At 47.2% G+C, this 17,362-nt stretch overlaps 1 protein-coding gene across 6 annotated transcripts in view; it reads left to right on the top strand.

Moving 5' to 3' along the window:
- The window catches only part of KLF7 (KLF transcription factor 7), a 64,486-nt gene that overhangs the window by 22,182 nt on the left and 24,942 nt on the right, over positions 1-17,362 (top strand). For 5 of the 6 annotated variants that reach the window (XR_011097683.1, XR_011097681.1, XR_011097682.1 and 2 more), the window contains exon 2: positions 7,501-8,113. Coding sequence is in view for 3 of the 6 variants with exons in the window: in XM_068685978.1 (XP_068542079.1) it covers positions 7,501-8,113 (613 nt within the window). In the remaining 3 variants the exon portion in view is untranslated. The remainder of the gene's footprint in view (positions 1-7,500; positions 8,114-17,362) is intronic. The other variant, XM_068685979.1, reaches the window with a different exon arrangement.

Here is a 17,362-nt window from a genome sequence, read left to right as displayed (position 1 = left end):
GACAGCAACAGGTTAAACACATACTTGATGAAGTTTAGAGGAAAGTTAGCAGTGAGGGACACTAGCCAACTCACTCAAAGCCATCCAAGGTTGTTATACAAATAAATGATCTCTTCAGAAAGATTTTGAAACACACTTGGGTTATTCTATTCTGTTAGGTTATTATTATAATTTCTCAAACGGTTTTTGTATGGCTACCTGTGGTGTGGACTGCATGGCAGCAGACAGTGCATGCGCTGATGTGGAAGCACACATGGGTTTTATCGTATTTTTATACTAGCACAATGGGCAGCCTCCACTTTTGAATTCTTGATTTGGCCGTCCTTAATCCTTTGCTGATGCTATTTTTTGTTGTTGTGACTGGTCGCAGATATTTTTTTTCTATCTTTATTAAACAGTCAAAAAACAACAAAAGCCCTCCAAAGCCCTGGTTGAGTGTTTGCAGATTTCTTTCATCCATTTTTTTATCTAGATGCCTATCAAATTCAGCCATGCTTAGCTGCAGTCCTTTGTTCAGTCTCTCACAACCAGTGCACTGAAACTCCATGCTTAGAGCCCAAATACCAGGGATTTTTAGTGAACAAATATGGCTTGTCCATTTCAAAAAATAATTGTTAGATACGTTTTATTTCATTGTCACTGAGTTTGGCAACAAATCTTGATTTTGACTCCTTGGGCAGAGTTACAGGTCACTCTGTTTGAGACATTTGTTTCACTACCCATTTCTGTTGGTAAAAATCGCTAATTTATGGCAAAAGTGGGTTTGATCCTTTGAGCTTCAGAGGCTGATCAAAGGCTTTGATAACCCTGGTTGCACCATGCCCCAGAGCAACAGGAAAATGGCTTGTGTTTATGTGGAGGTGGTGATTCTGCTCTGTCAGTAAATCTGCAGACTTTTTACATTAAACTGTATCTTTCCTGAATGTGGTTGAGGCTTCTGACTTCAGCATCTTTTATGTGCTGAAGAAAAAGGCTGTGAAGAACGTGCAGGGAGAAGGCTGTCTGGGTCGTGATACGGGAGCATTCTTTGGGAGTGCTTTTGTGCATGAATAATAGTGAATGGCTTGGTTTGGCTAAATACATTTCCTTAAAAGTTGGTTATTTGTGCTGACACCAAGGGGAAAAAATGGACGCGGGTCATAATTATATTGAAGAATTTTGCAAGCAGAGCCTTGGGTCGTGCGTAGCTTATTCACCAGAAATCACAGAGTTCAGAGGCTGGCCTGGCCCAGACTCTGCTGGCTGCTGAGACTCAGCCAGTGTTAGAGAGGACGAGCCTGTCAGCTCGAGCATATGGTGAAGTTACCACAGGAAAACCAGGCTTTGCGTGTCAGCTGATCTTTGCTGACCATGTGTGTGCCTGCTTTTTGCTCTTGGCAAGAGCCTGTTGGGTAGCTGAATGTACAGTTAACTTGGCTTTGCCTTGTATATACGAGGGAACATGCATGCAGGTATTTGCTGTGAGCTGTCAGCAAGTGGCTTACTATTGTACCTGGTTTTAGCTGTCTTTTTCTTAATGAACTATATAAAATGTAAGTAGGATGTGCTGGCACATTACTGGGAGCTTTGTCTTAAATCCTTTGCAATAGAAATTATTTGCTATTGCCTGCCTGAAACTTTTTCTTACTACTCATTCATTTCAGACTGTGGTTTCCCCATTTTCCCAAGTGTATTTAGCAAAACTACTTATTTTAATACTAAAATTCTGTTTATTTTATGCTGTCCCAAATGTTAAGCTTCTGATGTGCTGCAGCTTTTGACAACTAGCAACTGCCCAGTAAAGGTTGCCAAGAGGAAAAGCTGGAGGTTTTGGCAGCTGGCTGGGAACAGATGACAATCTTGGAATAGATGGACAAGAATATTGGGGTTTGTTGTTGTTCAGGAAGTAACGAAGGCTTTTGGCAGTGGGAGGAAGATGAATCTTTCAAACCTTGCTTTAGGGTTAAGGACAAATATGGCATGACATTCCAGGGAAGGCAGGTGAGTTTTGGACCACTTACTCCTCTGAACTTCAGGGCTGCCTCACAGTATCGTGTTCCATATCTGGAAACCAAAATGCAAGTGGCGCTGTAGCTCAGAGCTTTTGCTGTCCTGCTGAAGAATGACAGACTGACACCAGATGCTGGACTTGGAAGCAACCCATTGTAGTTCGGTCTGAGTGAACCGTGGTGACGCTCACCTTAGGATGATTCTTTTGGGGTGCTTTCAGGTTGGGGAAATTTTCTCTTCCTTTGCAATCTTGAGACTTTCACAGTTATTTCAACTTACGGATGAGGCCCCTTTTTTATGTGCCAGTGGAAAGTGATGGGGTCATGATGGAGGTTGGAATTTCACCTCAGCAATTGCATGTATAATTCTGCTTCACTCATTTCAGTTTTGCTGCGCAGAGAATCCTTTCAAGTATTGTAAACAGAGCTGGTAGATCAGACCTGCTTGTCAACCACATTTGACATTTTCATTCTCTGTCACAGCCTGATCTAAGTATCCAACTTCTTAATTAGGTTTTGGATAACTTCCAAGATCGGTGCTTGATGTTCCATTTTATCTGCAGTAAAATGGCACTTAGAAGTAACTAGCACTTCCAGATAAGAACTTCCCGATGTCTGCTGGAAAAATTCAAAATCAAGATGTTATAAAATACTTCAGCATCAATAAAACCGAGAAACCCACTGAACATGTTGATTAGGTGTCTTCCCCGGCTGACCTCAAATCATTTTAAGTGCTGGGGCTTTGTTTTACCCTTGACAGAACTTTGCTCTCAGCACGCTGTTCTGTCTTTAGCTCTGCAAAACACCCAGGAGGTTGAGTACTGTAAAAACTTTCTGCTGGCTGCAGTTAGGGGAGTGCTAACCTCTGCTGAGAATGGTGTACGTGTCACCTCTTACTCTCAGAGGCAGACACTGTGTTTCTCTTCCGCTGTATTTCCTAACAAGTAGAGCAGCGTTGCAGTGGTTGTCATGAAGTGTCTGAAGGATCTGATCTTGCATGTGGAAGTGTCACGGTGGATTCTACTGCTCTATGCGCCGCAGAGGCCTGAGAAGGGGAATGAAGAGATGCCATGGGTTGAAAGTGTGTAGGCAGGAGACACACAATATTTTTGTTAGGTGATGAAAATGTCCCTCTTCTTGGAAAGTGAATCTTTTTGCGATTGTATCCAAAACTGAAAAATCCACATGCCAGACCGCCATCCTTTGCTAGCTGGCTTTCTGCAAGTACATGGGGTTTAGCGAAGTCATATGCTATTATTTGGCAGCCATGACTCATCATTTCTTTAAACTGGCTAAATTGAGGTGCAAAGTGCAAAGAGCATGACCCTTGTTAGTCAGGGCAGATGGGTTGAAGTGGTTGGGTCTCTTTTTATCCCTAGCCTGCAAAAACAGCTTGACAGCAGTCAGCAGTCTTACAGATCCTCTTCCTGTGTACCTGAAGGGAGCCATCTTCCCCTTCCCATTACATTTTTTGAGGCCTTTGTCACTGCAAATCCTGTGGGCGCTGGGTGAGAAACTTTAATGCCCATCAAGTTACCCACAATCTATCAACCTACAGCACAGTAGGATTTAGTTCGAATGTGACATTTATTACATCTGTTACTTCAGTCTTCCCTTCTCTTGCATGAACGTTTGAGGAGAAACTGGACGTCCAGAAGAACTAATGATCATGACAGGAGCACCTGGCTCCTGTCTCAGCCTCTTGGGCCGCTCCGTGGGCCGCTTTCCTCCCAGGCCGGTGGTGGAAGCAGAAGATGTATGGAGGTTCCCCAGTGTCTGAATCTTGCCATGTGCATTCATATCTCTGTGGGCAGTTGTCAACATCCTGCCGCTCCCACACAAAATTGTTAGGTTTCGCTGCACTCACTGGCAGATCACTTTGTGGGAACGGAGACCGAAGAACCTCTTGACGGCCCATAGGGCTGGAATGGAGGCCTTGGTGGTCTCAGTCCGAGTGGTTTCACCAGCTCAGAGCTCAAGACAAGGGGGTGAGCTTACTTGACCTAAAAATCATAGTTCTCGCCAGGGCAGGAGTGAAGAAAACAAGCTGTTTTCCAAACGCTGCCTCGCCGCTCCCCGGGTGATTTGGGCCGGAGCGAGGGGAAGGTCACGTAAGGTACTTGGCACACGCCAGGGAGCGCATATGGGGAAAGAAGCTTTGTTCCTGCCTGCCATCGCCTGCCCTCGGCCACGGCAGCAGCAGGTAGGGCCCTAGCGGGGGGCACAGGAGGGGCTGCGGCCTTAACCCTCATCGGGCTTTGTCTGCCATGCAGCTGAGCCGGAGGCCCTTTCTGGCTCGGCGTTGCCAGGCTCTGCCCCCCTGTTGACTTGGTGGAGGGGATTGAGGGGGGCGGGAGGGAGGGACCTCATTATATTGTTTCTTTGCCTTTGAGTTTTTTTTTTTTTTTTTCCCCCTCTATGGGGAGATGGGCTTGATCCACTGGTTTTGGATTTCTGAGGCAGAAGGCAAGGCATGGCCAGCTGGTGTCTTGAAATGGCACAGGTGCAATGGCTGCGGGAGGGGGGAGCCAGGAATAATTACAGGTTTCTGAAGCATCAGGCTTTGCCTGAAAAGGGCTCATCGAGAAACTGCTCTTTATGGAAAATTAATGGTGAAGCTGGAAAAACTGTCAGGCCTACTATTGTTGTCATCAGGGTAGTTATGCCTTAAAGCAGCAGCACCTCCCGCTTGCCTCCACGGGCGCGTGGAGCCAGTGTGCAGCTTTCTGGACCCAGCCATTGAAATCTCATGTCACTGTCATCACGTTTAATGGCCTTGAGTCCCTCTCTCTCGCTCTTTTTTCCCTTTCTATCCCTAATTTGTGATTATGCTCACTCATCACTTTGGAAGCCTTGCATTTATTAGGCCCTTAGACCTGTTTCTGCCCCACTGGATGAAGGCTAAGTGAGCCAGAAAGCCCAAATTACATGATGAGGGGAGTTCAAAAGCATCATCTCTTTTGGTGCACTTGTGGGTGTCAGTCCTGAAAGACTGTGGGGCACATTTGGAAGGCTGCCCCTAAAACCTGCCAGGCTTTTTGTGTCCATGAGAGCAGCTCTCCCTTGAGAGAGCAGCCCCAGCACAGCAGCTTTCTGCCGTGCTGGTACCAAGGTTTCTGCTTGGGAGCAGTGTGAGCAGGGTCACTAGGTGCTGGTCCCCTGGGGACAGCAGTGAGGCTGTCTGTTCCCTCCTCAGGAGCCTGTTCTGATGGACCTTCAGGGGAGAGGGGACTCGTAAATAAAGCTGAAAGCCTTGTCCCTCGTCCCTGCCCCCAGAAGGAAGTCCTTGGTACTGGGTTAAGGTGGGCTCGGGGCGAAGAGCTTCTCCTGCAGTCACACGAGCTGGCAAGGTCAGTTAGCAGCAGCATGCGATGCTGTGACACTCTGCTGGGAAGCTCAGGGCTGGTTCCCGTTGTTCCCAGCTTTCTGCTGCCTGCAGGAAGCGGGGAAGCCCTGGGGGCAGCCGGGCGGACGTGCGGGCCGGTCGCATTGTTGCAGCAGGAAATAGGAACCTGTCCAGAAAAACCCAGCTGAAGGAGCGGTGGGGAAAGGAGGGAGCACAAATAAACAGTTTCTTGTGACTCCTGGAGCAGGCTGCTGGAGAAATGAGCTGGCAGCCTCCAACAGGAGCCCCAGCAGCAGGCTGCAGCCCGCTGGTACCAGCTCCCAGGGGCGTGCTGGCCCTCCATTTTCCAGCGTTGGACCTCCCCTTGCTGAGTGTCAGGAGCACTAAAGCTTGCAGACTTCATCTCCCATGTATTTGACAAAAAAACAGCTCTTCAGTGGTCCTGTTTGTGGTAGGTGAAGAAGTGAAGCGCCCTACTAAGTCTGGGGAGCTTGGTTGTATGGGGGTTTGCTTATGGCAAAGTTCCTGACCAGTAAGTGTCCCACCTGCAGGCACATCGCATGTGCAGTGTCACATCTGTGAAAATAACCCCCGTGTCTCACTTGTGTATGTTGCCATTGTATTGCTTTTTGTCCAAGTCCATCTCTACAGCTCAGATCTATAAGCAGCTATTATTAAATGACAAACCAAAAAGAAACAAACAAAAAACACAGATAGCAGTCTGACAGATTATTTCTGTAACTCTGGAAGCCATCTCACCCAATTGTATCTGCAAACAGCAGTGTTGCTTCCAGGCTGCATTAACAGGAATAATCTTGAGTTACAGGGTAGCTCCCAGAGAGCTGTGAATGGGGCCTCTTTACACTCTTATTGACGTTTGTACCCAGAAGGCAGGAGTCTCCGTCTCGCCTCCGGTGATAGGAAGTTTTTGTTTCTTGATCAGATGTTTGGCTTCCAGGTTGAGATGTAGTTGGGCCATCAGCTCCCGTAGGCTGCATTGAATATTTTTGCCTAAAGTCCCTTCTTTCATATCTCTAGAAGTGTTCTCTTAGGAGTTGTTTTTAGAAGTTTCTAAAAAATCTGAGTTAGAATGTATGTTTTTCTAAGCCCCGTAAAATTGCAGTGATGGTATTAAACCAGCTATCCTTTCGGGCAGCAAGAAGTGAAAAATAGCACTAATAAACTCCATTAAATGCTCCTGAAACTACAGCTAACCATTTTCTATAAATAATAAAAGTCTGTAATGTTGGTTATAGAGAACACTGGGCAGTGTGAAGGTGCCTGGAGGCTTTATTGGGCCTCCATATATGAGCTCAGCGCGCCTCATACAAGGTACATTCAAGTAATAGGCTCACCCCATCCTCGTGCTGATGATCACTGCTGTGGAGGTGCAGGAATGCAGTTTTATGTGGCAGCTGTTTGCCTGCATCGTCACCTACTTTTAAATCAGTTTGTGTGTGTGTGCTGGTGTGCAAGTGTGGTGTCCTGCATGCAGGAAATCCTGCTTGACCAGCTGTGCCAAAAGCCCTCTAAGAAAGGCATTAGGTCCCTTTTTTTTCTTATTACATCTTCTCTCAGCCCCTTCAACCAAGCTATGGTGTCACTGGAAGGTTTTCTGTCTCCTCCTTCTGTTTTAAAATGATATACTTCAGAATTTTGCCATTCCAGGAATAGATTGAGCTCCAGCCAGCTATGCTGGGTAAAATTTGCAGTTAAATTTAATGTTTGGAAAGAAAGAGGAGGAAATTCTCTGGAGAGGTGACTTTTTGTTTTTATGTGGCCGGGAAATTGGGCAGATTGAATAGTTTCATGTGGAGGTGACTGTTGGCCAGGTTACAGTTAAAATTGGAAAGGGCCTGGTGTCCATGGGGCAATGTGCAGATTTCCATGAAAATTTAGTGGATGCTTTGTCGTATCTTCACTTCTATCATAATATCTGCTACCGTACACAGATATTCCCATACCTTGTCTCTGAGCAGCTTCGAACAAGTGCAAGTCCCCATGTGTGCCAAAAGGTGACCGTCTGGCAAGAAGGTGCTGGTGTGCACGGGTGCTGTCTCTGAGTGGCTCTGCACCACATTGTTCTCCTGCCCTCGGTGGGAGCTATGCTGTAATCTCTCTCTAACAGCGGTTTCTTTCCCTCCCCTCTCCCTTCCCCTCCTGCAGACATGCCTCGAGTTGGAGCGATACCTTCAGACAGAACCACGGAAGATCTCCGAGAGCTTTGGTGAGGACTTAGACTGCTTCCTTCACGCCTCCTCAGCTCCAGATGCGGAGGACACCATCCGGCGGCTGGACCCCATCCTTTTACCGGTGGAGACGAGTACGTGTGACAAAAGCGCCAACATGGACATTATCCTTTCACGGGACAAGCTGCTGTCTGAGACGTGCCTCAGCTTGCAGTCCACCAGCTCTTCCACAGAAGGCTACACAGCCGTCAACCAGGCCCAACTCAATGCAGTAACCTCGTTAACACCCCCTTCCTCTCCGGAGCTCAGCCGCCACCTTGTAAAAACCTCACAAACTCTCTCGGCAGTGGACGGCACGGTGACATTGAAACTGGTGGCCAAGAAAGCTTCGCTCAGCTCCATGAAAGTGGGTGTAGCGGCAGCAACCGCGGGGACGATAAAAAGTGGGCAAAGTGACAGTGAACAAGGAGGGCCAGGGGCGGAAGCGTCCCCAGAAAACAAGAAGAGGGTTCACCGCTGTCAATTTAATGGGTGCCGGAAGGTTTACACAAAGAGCTCCCACTTAAAGGCTCACCAGAGGACTCATACAGGTACTTGTGTAGGATGCTTCTCTCATCTTATCCTCCTGCCACCTAATCGTAACCATCTTCTTTTATTCTCATTTAGAAAAGAAAAAAAAAAAAGCTCTTCTGAAAGTTCAAGTCTATATCTGTGAAACAGGGCAACGGAAAAATACGGTAGGGCAGCAAATGTACCCCCTTTTCAACAGAACGGAGGAGTTCACTGCCTACCATTAATATGTTGAGCTTTCATGTGTCTTATGGGGCTTGGTGCAGAGTAATTTTAGGATACCTAAGGGTTGTAGATGTATCATTCATGTTAAAACTGTGGGCATGCCAATTTGGGTTTTCCGCACTCAGATCCCCAAGACAGCTTTAAAAATGTTAATTTTAGTCAAGTGTTAATTGCTTCAAATAGAAAATACTGTGGGTAGGTTTTTGCTGCCTTTTGTATGGGGGAAGGGAACAAGCATATTTCAGAACTGAGACAGGCGCTTCAGGAATAATGTCTGTGTGAGAGGGAGCATGTGTGTAGATGCAGACGTGTACAGCACAGATGCATGTACACTTGAGATCTCACTATTTCAGGTTACTCTGGTGACTAAATACAGCATGTGGTCAGGAGACTCCTTGTACTGCCAATGCTACAAGAGCAAATTAATCAATGACATGGATCTTGGTTGGAATAGTGTGGATAGAAAGGGTATGGGATGTATGGAAAGATATCAGACAGTTATTTTGGGTAGTATTGATTAGTGTTGCATATAAGCTTTACTGTGTAAGCATCTTGAAGCATACCAAATTGGCTGCAGTTTGGCTGTTCAGCATCCCTACTCTCCTGTCATTTGTTCATAGTCCCCAGTAGCTTTTCAGCTGGTATTCATTGGCAGTAATAGCTGTGCAGTTTGCTAGTGTTGCTGCTTTGTTCTAGGCTTCACATGTGATGAGAGATGATAAATTCCCATTAGCACTATCTTATCATGTGATTATTCTTGTTTCCAGAGGGATTGCTGTAATCAGTTTTCTCAATTTTACTGTAAAATGTGTGGTCTCTTACGATAACTGCACATTTAATTCACGATCTTATCATGCAGGCGTATTCCTAGAAGTGAGGTTGTTCTTGCAAGGTAGAAAATAACATGTTGGACCAGTGCAGTAAATCAAACAAATGTGTGGGTTGTTAAGAGAGCTGCATCCATCATATACTAGGCAGCACTGTAAAAGTTACATGGTCTGAGGTATAAATCATGTTAAGACATAAAAGGCCTTGGGTTTGATCTTTCAATATGGGCTTTCTAGTGCTTTTACTGGGGATAGCCGCCTTACCAGGAGTGACCTCACTTGTGATCCAGTGATTTGAAAGCCAATGGAAGTAGTGCAGTCATTTTAAAACCTGCAGTGATGTGGTCAGGAGACTCGTGCTGCCAAAGCCACCATGAGCTTAACCCACAGCAAAGCAGGCTCTGCTGTGGTGTCCAGGAGGACATCTCAGCTGAGGCTTTCCAGTGGGCCAAAGGGCTCCAGTCACGGCACAGCTCCAGGGTGTGAGTTGTTAATGCAATGGCCTTGACTGTTTGCATGTGACCCCCATGTTCTTCCTCAAGCTGGAAGTGATGATTCTCATACAGGTCTTTCTCAAGTTAGCCAAGGATGTGACATGTTCACCTAAAAGGGGTGAACTGTGCATTTTTTTATGTTTTGGTCACCCAGTAGGTGCGAATGGGGACAAGGAGTCCTGAGGGAGCTTTTGAAAATACAGCCACTCTGGCAAGACCTCCACCCATGGGAGTCCAAATCTTGCAAGATTTTACAAGCTTTTGAATCAAGTCTTAGGTCTGGCTGAATATTGTATCTTTCCCCTAGGTAACATCACCATGTCAAATACTGTGTTTTGCAATTATTCCATGACAAGAAACGTTTCTCACTGGCACCATGATACTTTTATTGAATAGCTTTAGTTGGGGTGTATGTGTGTGGTGGGCAAGGCAAGTCCACCGTTACTGGCAGATGGGGGAGACCTGCATCAAGTGATGAGACTGCGGCTGTGCAGGTGCCGTGCCCAAATGTCCCGCTGTCATCACCTCACCCAGTGGGTCCAGCTATCCCTCCGAGCTTGCCAGTTAAACCAGCAGTAGTTCAACCAGTCTGTAAACCATTTCCTAGTTTACAGAGGTGTTTGTGTTTTCATCCACCAAATTCAAAGAAGGTAGCAAAGGTTGTTAGGAAAAAGCAGGAAGGTAAAAGAGAAGAGGCAAAAACCAAAGCCAGATGAGGAGCTGTCCCATCCTGTCTTTGCAGCCCTACAAGCATCCTGTACCTGGTTACATCCTAGCTGTCTATGGCTGTGTAGGAAGGACGGTTTCATTTGCAGAGTGGACTGGATATAACCCTGTTGTTAAAATCAAACTGGGCTCTTTGAGGCAGAACCTGTGAACAGGTTTCTCTCAGTGGAAAGCACCTGGGTGTTCAGAGGTACCTGAATACCTTTAGGTTATATCTTGGGAGCGGTCTGAGTCAGTGGTGGGGAGGGGCCTATGTAACTAGCTTATTTGGGCCCAAGATCCAAGTCATTTGGACCCCTTCATCCCCTTTAAGTGCTCTGTTCCCTTAAAACCCACGAGTGCCATAATTAGAGCTGGTACAATCAAGGCATTGAACCTGTTCGCTCTGCCCTCGGCAGTGGGGTGTCCCCGCAGGGAGCTCCTGAGCTTCCTGTGAAAGAGAGGGACAGAAATGACCAGCGATGGTAATTTGGGACTGAGCTGTGAATGGCAGGGCTGCCTCCTTTCCCATGCCCGCCCCGGGGCTAGGACCGAGCAGCCCTTTTCTCCGTCAGCCCTTTTCTCCACCAGCCCTTTTCTCCATCGGCGCTTTGTTTTTCCGCAGCCGCCTTGGAGCCGCAGGGAGCCGCGTGTGCTGCGGGTTGTGAATGCGCCCAGCAGCGCCCATGGCTACTAGCCACTTGGCTTACTCACTGGATGAGCCAGAGGGCCTGAGATGATTGTGAGATATTTTCCTTTGGCTGGTAGCTCGTTAGTGTGTCATGCGAGAGCAGGCTGCCAGAGTGGGCTCTGTGCGAAGGGGTGGGAGTGCCCTGGCAGACAAAGAGCTCTCAGTGTGGGGCTCGCCGTCCGGAGGCAGATGCGGGCCGGTCACCCAACTTGCATGTGCAAAGTCCACTGGCTGGATCAAAGGGATTTACTGCTCTGCAAGAAGACAAGAAAGCCATGGGTTGGGGAGCTGGGGGGTGGAAGGCAGCGGAAGGAGGTTGCATTCCTTTCGTTCGTACGTAACGCTGACCAGACAGACGCTGGCTGGCCTTCCTCGCAGCGTGATGAGCCAGACTGGGCTGGAGGCAACACAGGCTGATAGCAGCTTGCTGGGTTGGAACCCGGCTTCTCCTGGGGCTTTACTTCGCTGGGGAGCCCAGGGACACTCAGACCCCACACTGTGCATGGTGCTGTGCAAGCTTCCCTTGTTATTCTCTTGCATCTCCTCCGTTAGAGAATTAGGACAGTTCTGGAAGGCCCATCAATGGTTGAACTGGTTATGAAACCACCTTCTGGACGACCTTTGGAGAGGGAAAAACAATTATCTGTGTGGGAGAGAATTTAATCTGGAAGGGGAAGGGAAAAACATTGTCTGGGTTGAAAGGGAAATGAAAATATTTGATTGGATTCGAAGCAAGCTGGGGCATCTGAAGAGAAGGGTACGGAAAGGAGCTAAGAGCAGCGGTGGAAGTGTCTGTCTGTCAGAGGGCAGCAAAGAAGCCACTTGGGAGAAATAGGGGCTGTGTGTGGAAACAGGAGGAAAAGGTGAGCTGTAGGATTGGAAAGGCTGTGCTGCCAACATGGGGGTGAGGCAAAAAAAAAATAACAAAGGAGCCACCAGGGCTGGTGCTATAATCCAACCCTAATACATTCTCTCACACTTATTCATGGAGCAGGCATCAGTGCAAACGACAATGTCTCTTTTGAGAAACAGAAATTTTAGTCCAGCCTTCACATGTGTGGAGATGAATTGCCAATGTAGAGCAGAGTGGAGAGGAAAGGAATTAGAATGGGCCAAAGAAAATGTATAGTCATTGGTACTTCCTAAATTAGAAAACAGGATATTGCTGGCGAGTGTCGGGATGCAAATACGTCTGAGGGGGAGTTGGCCTGCGACCTTTGGAAAGATTAGTCATGGGGAAGTCGTCGTGTCCCCTGGATCAAAGACCCATGGAGATTTCTATCTCCTGATGAAACAACTCACATCAGCCTTCCTTGCAGTAATGTGCAGGGGAAGGTATGAGGTGGCACGGATGCTTCATGGCCAGAGAATAAAGCATCACAAATAAACTAACTGGGAAATCCTGAAGATTGCAATAATGATTAAAAAGATAAGCCATAGAGTGTTTTGCTGGGGCTTGCATTTTGTGAGTGTCAGAAGGTTTTGATTTTTTTTTCTTTATGCATCTAAAACCAGGATCTGATACAACCTAAGATCAATTCTTAAAAAAAAAGCAGTTGGGCATCTCACATCTTTATTTAGGTTACTAAAGCCTAAAACGAGTGGAAGATGCCCGTGTAGATAGTACGAGTCTACAGACTGTCTGAAGATAGCATTTATTTAAGTGGAGTTTGTTTCACATTGTCATGATATCTTATTGTAAATTATATAGTTCTTTGATCCAAAGTGCTGGGTGAGAGCAACAAGAACAAATAAATCCACCCTGCAGGAAAACAAATTACTACACTTGAAAGAAAAAAGCGAGAGGTACACAAGAGTATTAGAAGAGCATTAAGGAACAGGAAGGTTTTTGAGGTGGGATTTAAAATGACAGAGAAGAATCTTCCAAAAGTGCTGGGGCTAGAAGAGGAAATGTCCAGAATCTGGAAAGGACTGGAAAAGTGCAAATTGAGCTGGGAAGGCTGGATGATAAATGAAGACGATTAATTTGAGGTAAAGGAATAATAGAGAAAATAAAGACTGTCTGTGTCAGTGATAACCCATGAATGGGAAGCTGCAGTGCTGTGTTGTGTTAATGTGGTGCCTCCAGTGAACACAAAGCCAAAGATGAGAAAGAAAATACAAACAGCCAAGCAAAGCACCAGTTGTGTAAGATTCTGAATAATGAGTTAGGGAAAAGCATTTGGGAGAACAGTATAGCTACAATGGGAGGAATGAAAGCCAAGGCCCGGGATTTTTTTGTTGCACAAAGAGAGAGATCCACAGCTTTGGAACAAGTCTCCAGCTCTGTGTGCAGGGCTGAGACCAGCAAGGGGACACGGAGGGACGGAGAGGCTGCTAAATCCCGTGGCAGCAGCTGGAGCAGCGGGTGAGTTAGGTGCTGGAAACGAGAGAAGGGAGTTGGGGAAGGAGAGGGGGTGTGAGGAAGACCTTCATTTGTGGCTGGATTTGTTTTCAGTTGCACTGCCAAGTTGGAAGGATGTGTGTTGCTGGTTTTTGGTTTTGTTTTTAATCAAAGCTGGTTGAAATAAGCCCGACCTGATCACAAGCTTTTAAAAAACTTTCTCTTTTTGAAGCCGTTTAACCACTTGGCAAGTTGGGAGGGGAGTCTTGTGATTTCAGTGCGGAGGGCCAGAGCCTCACGTCATTACTACAGTGAGAGCTCAGGCTGAGGAACAAGCTTTGTGAGCGGTGCAGACAGAAGGGTGGGCTCTGCCAAAAGCAGCCTTCACCATTTGAAACGCCCGTGTTCAGCCACTGCTTGGTTGCTGGTACCTCCATTTTCACTCCTCTGTTTCTGCTCCATCGTTTGCAATTCAGTAGCACAGGTAGGGAGACAGTCTGACTGTTTGGGTTTGGAGATGTAAATAGGTATTGTTTGGTTGGTTGGTTGTGTGCCACGTGAGATGATTTTTGGCACAAGGGAGACCTAGAAAGTGCTGTTTGCTGCCTGCTGGCAACTGCAGAAGGGAGAGTGCAGGCACCTCCAAGTGTTGTGGCAGGCTGCCCCAGTGAGGCACGGAGAAGCCCCCTCTAGTTTCTCATCCCATGTTTTCTTTACATCCATCCCTGAGCCCCTTGGAGGCAGCCAAGAAAGGGGGTGAAGGATATGGCTCACGGAGTAAGACCTCAAACTAAAAACCCTCAGTTGCTTTCTGCCAGGGTCCCTTCGTGTTGCTGGTGTCCCGCACTGGATACAAACAGCAGGTTAAGGATCAGAAACTTTGCTTCGAACAAAAGAAAAAGAAAAACACTGGTGCTTGTGAAATATTTGAAGTCACACCGGGCCTGAAACAGAGATGCGTGTGTGTGGATGTGCCACCTTAGGCTGAGGTGGGCTTGCTGGAGGAGAAGGGCCTGAGCAGCCTGGGAGAGTTGAAGCACTCTGGGCAGAAAAAGCCAAATGTGCTGCCACATGTCTTAAAAGCAGGCTCCAGGTCAGTCCTCTAAGCACAGCGAGGGTGTCTGAGTCCAGGTTGCATCTGGGCAAGAGCCCAGGAGCCCAGTGTGCGGGGCAAGGGGCTTGCCCCCAGCGCAGAGCCTGCCCTTCACACCCCTCGTACAGCTTTGCCCGCAGGAACAGCTGAGCTGCAAGGCTTTGTCTCAGCTGACCTAAACGCAGCGGGGGCGTCCGTGCTTCTGCCAGGAGAGGTCCAGAGCCAGGTAACACCATGGCCACCGCGGAGTAGATGGTGCCCATGGTATGGCACAGACCTGCACTAGCACTAGGAATGATGTCTGAGAAAATGTATTTCAAGGTAGGTAAAGGGCAAGCATCTGATGCCGAGACTGTAGGGTGGATTTCATGTGTCAAACTGTCTGTTTCTGTTTTGCTGGAGTTCAGGGAAAAACTCTATTTGTGTCTTCAGAAAACTTTTTGTCTAACACCGCTGCCAAAAGCCAGTTGGTTACCAAATGTCAAGCAGCAAATTGTAGTGCACTGCTGTAGAGTGAAATGAATACGAAACAAGGACTTCAAGCGAAGGGAGTTTTAAAGACTGGTGCATACCTGTTAGAAAGGGGAGGACAAAATCCTGCACGGAACCCTCTTTATCCACAGTCTCTGGGAGTGCCCAGAACCTTTGTTTCACCAGAGACCCCAAATCTTTCTGTTGGCCAGCTTTATACGTGATAGAAGGCTGAATAAGAACTGAAAGCCTTTAAAAAATGTGTGGGCCAGTTCTCAGCCCTAGCGGCCCCATCTGTAGATAGACACACACGTGCTGCCGTGGGCAGATTGCGCCTGGGGGTGCCTGGCCTTTGAAACCTGGGACCGAAAACTGGGGCTTGAAGAACGGGAAGCTGGAAAAACATTTACAGGCGTGCTAGCCAAGCTAACAGTGACGAGCCTGTGCTTCCACATGAAAGCAGATCACCAGCTGAGTTCTGAAGGAAAGGTGTCCCCGTTGCTGAACTGTGCACATGCGGAGTTTAGTGAGGATTTTTTCCTTGCTCCGATTCCTCTGGGTGCTTACCACCGACAGAGGGAACTTAATAGATTAGTTGGACAATTTTGCAATGTCATTCTAGTTTTTTATGATGACCATAAGTGATCATTAGTGCACTAGAAGCATGTATTAGTTCTTGGAAATGAATGCCATAAAAATACAGGCGTGCGTATCTGCATACACTTTTGTTCGATATGTAAGTGCACGGAACCTGTTACGGTTAATTTTGCATGAACTTCCATTTGGGCATCTTCGTGTTGGTCACGTGTCACTCTGCTAAGCTTTTCCCTGAAGCTGAATTTTTCCACATTTGGTATTTTTCCAGCATGGCTGCTGTTTGTTATTTTAGAAGTTGGAGGAAAAATACTTGTTTTTTAGGAGAATGTGGCATGTGTGTTGGGCATGGGCAGAGAGAAGAGAGCTTTGCTCAGCGTAACAAGTTAAGCTAAAAACTTGGCCTCTGTAATGGAAAATAGCCTTTGAGAAGAAGACCTTTATCTGTGAATATCTGGGTGAAAATTAACTGGAATGGACTAAGCTCTGATCTGTTGTGAAATGACTTTTGTATGAGTGTGGTACACGTGATGCAATTTTATTGTTAATTCTTCGTGAAACCCAGAGAATCCCAACGGTGGTTTCTCCAGGTGGTTTCCTGGGCTTTGTTTGACTTTGGACATGTATTAGGGAACACATTTCATACAGAAGGTGTCTTTATTCTCTAAGATTTTCCCTCTGAAGATGCAGCGTCACCCAGCAGTGGGGCTTTGTAGCGCACTTGCATCATTCCTCATTTACACTCACCCGGCAGCATGGATGACCTGGGGGATTTCCAGCAGGGTGCTTCTGTCTCCCTTAATGCTTAGAGCCTCTGGAGTCCTAGCTCTGGGAAGGTGATCATCGTGCAAACTTTCCCCAAATGCAGATGAATACACTTCCTATCCGGCAGAGTTCATCACCTTTACTGGCTGCCTCGTGCTCTGGAGACCGGGCCTCTTGGTTCGTCTGGGTTTGCCCGGCAGCATTGCTGAGACCTTTTGACCACGACGTGCTCCACGAAGCAGCGAGCAGCTCCTGCTGCCTGCACTGCTGGGAGCTGCCACGAGCCCCCGAGGGAGGCAGCGGCCGGAGGGACGGTGTCTCCTGCTGAAGCATCGCCTGCCTGCCCCCGCTGGCCCTGGCACAGGGTGTATTTTATACAGCCAAACAGACGGCTTCCCGCACCTCCAAATCAAAGCTGGTATCTGAATGAATGAAAGCATCCTGGGTCTCATTCCTTTCTTCTTGTTGTTCTCGACAAAACCAGGAAACAGAAAGGAAGATATTTTATTTTCCCCTCGTGTTTTATTCCCGTGCTGTCTCTGCCAGTCTGCATCCCTGATTTTTCAGTGGCAAAGGGGAGGAAAGGAAGAGGCACATAAATAGCGAGACCCATCAGCACTGCAATAGTTTGAGTAAATGAAAAGCCATGTTCTTTAGCAAAAATATGGAACAAAAATAACTTAAAATGTTAGCATTTGGGACAGGGGGTGTCTCTTCCTCTTCACTTGCTTTTTTGTCAATTCTGGTCACTGATAAATATTTTTTATATTCTGCCTGGGACGTTACCTTTGCTTTTTGCATGGAATTTCTCAGAAACTCTTGGCCTAAACTGCAAGTGTCCAAAGCGCAGACCTTTACTACACTGCTCTGGATGATATAAATAGGCGCCAGGGCCCATAAAGGGCTCTCATCACTGCTCACCCTCTGGTATAATTTAGAAAAAAACAAAGGGAAAAGATCTATTGCGGGGTCCTGGAAAAATCTGACCCGGTGAACTGCTGAATTTTTCTCTTTTCATCTGCTGCTTCTGCCGCCACTGCCTCGCTTTGCATCTTCGAGC

This window comes from Anas acuta, chromosome 6 (genome assembly GCF_963932015.1).
Source record: "Anas acuta chromosome 6, bAnaAcu1.1, whole genome shotgun sequence".
Taxonomy (NCBI): domain Eukaryota; kingdom Metazoa; phylum Chordata; class Aves; order Anseriformes; family Anatidae; genus Anas; species Anas acuta.
Note: the sequence above shows the minus strand (reverse complement) of the source record. Positions and strands in the feature narration are given on the sequence as shown.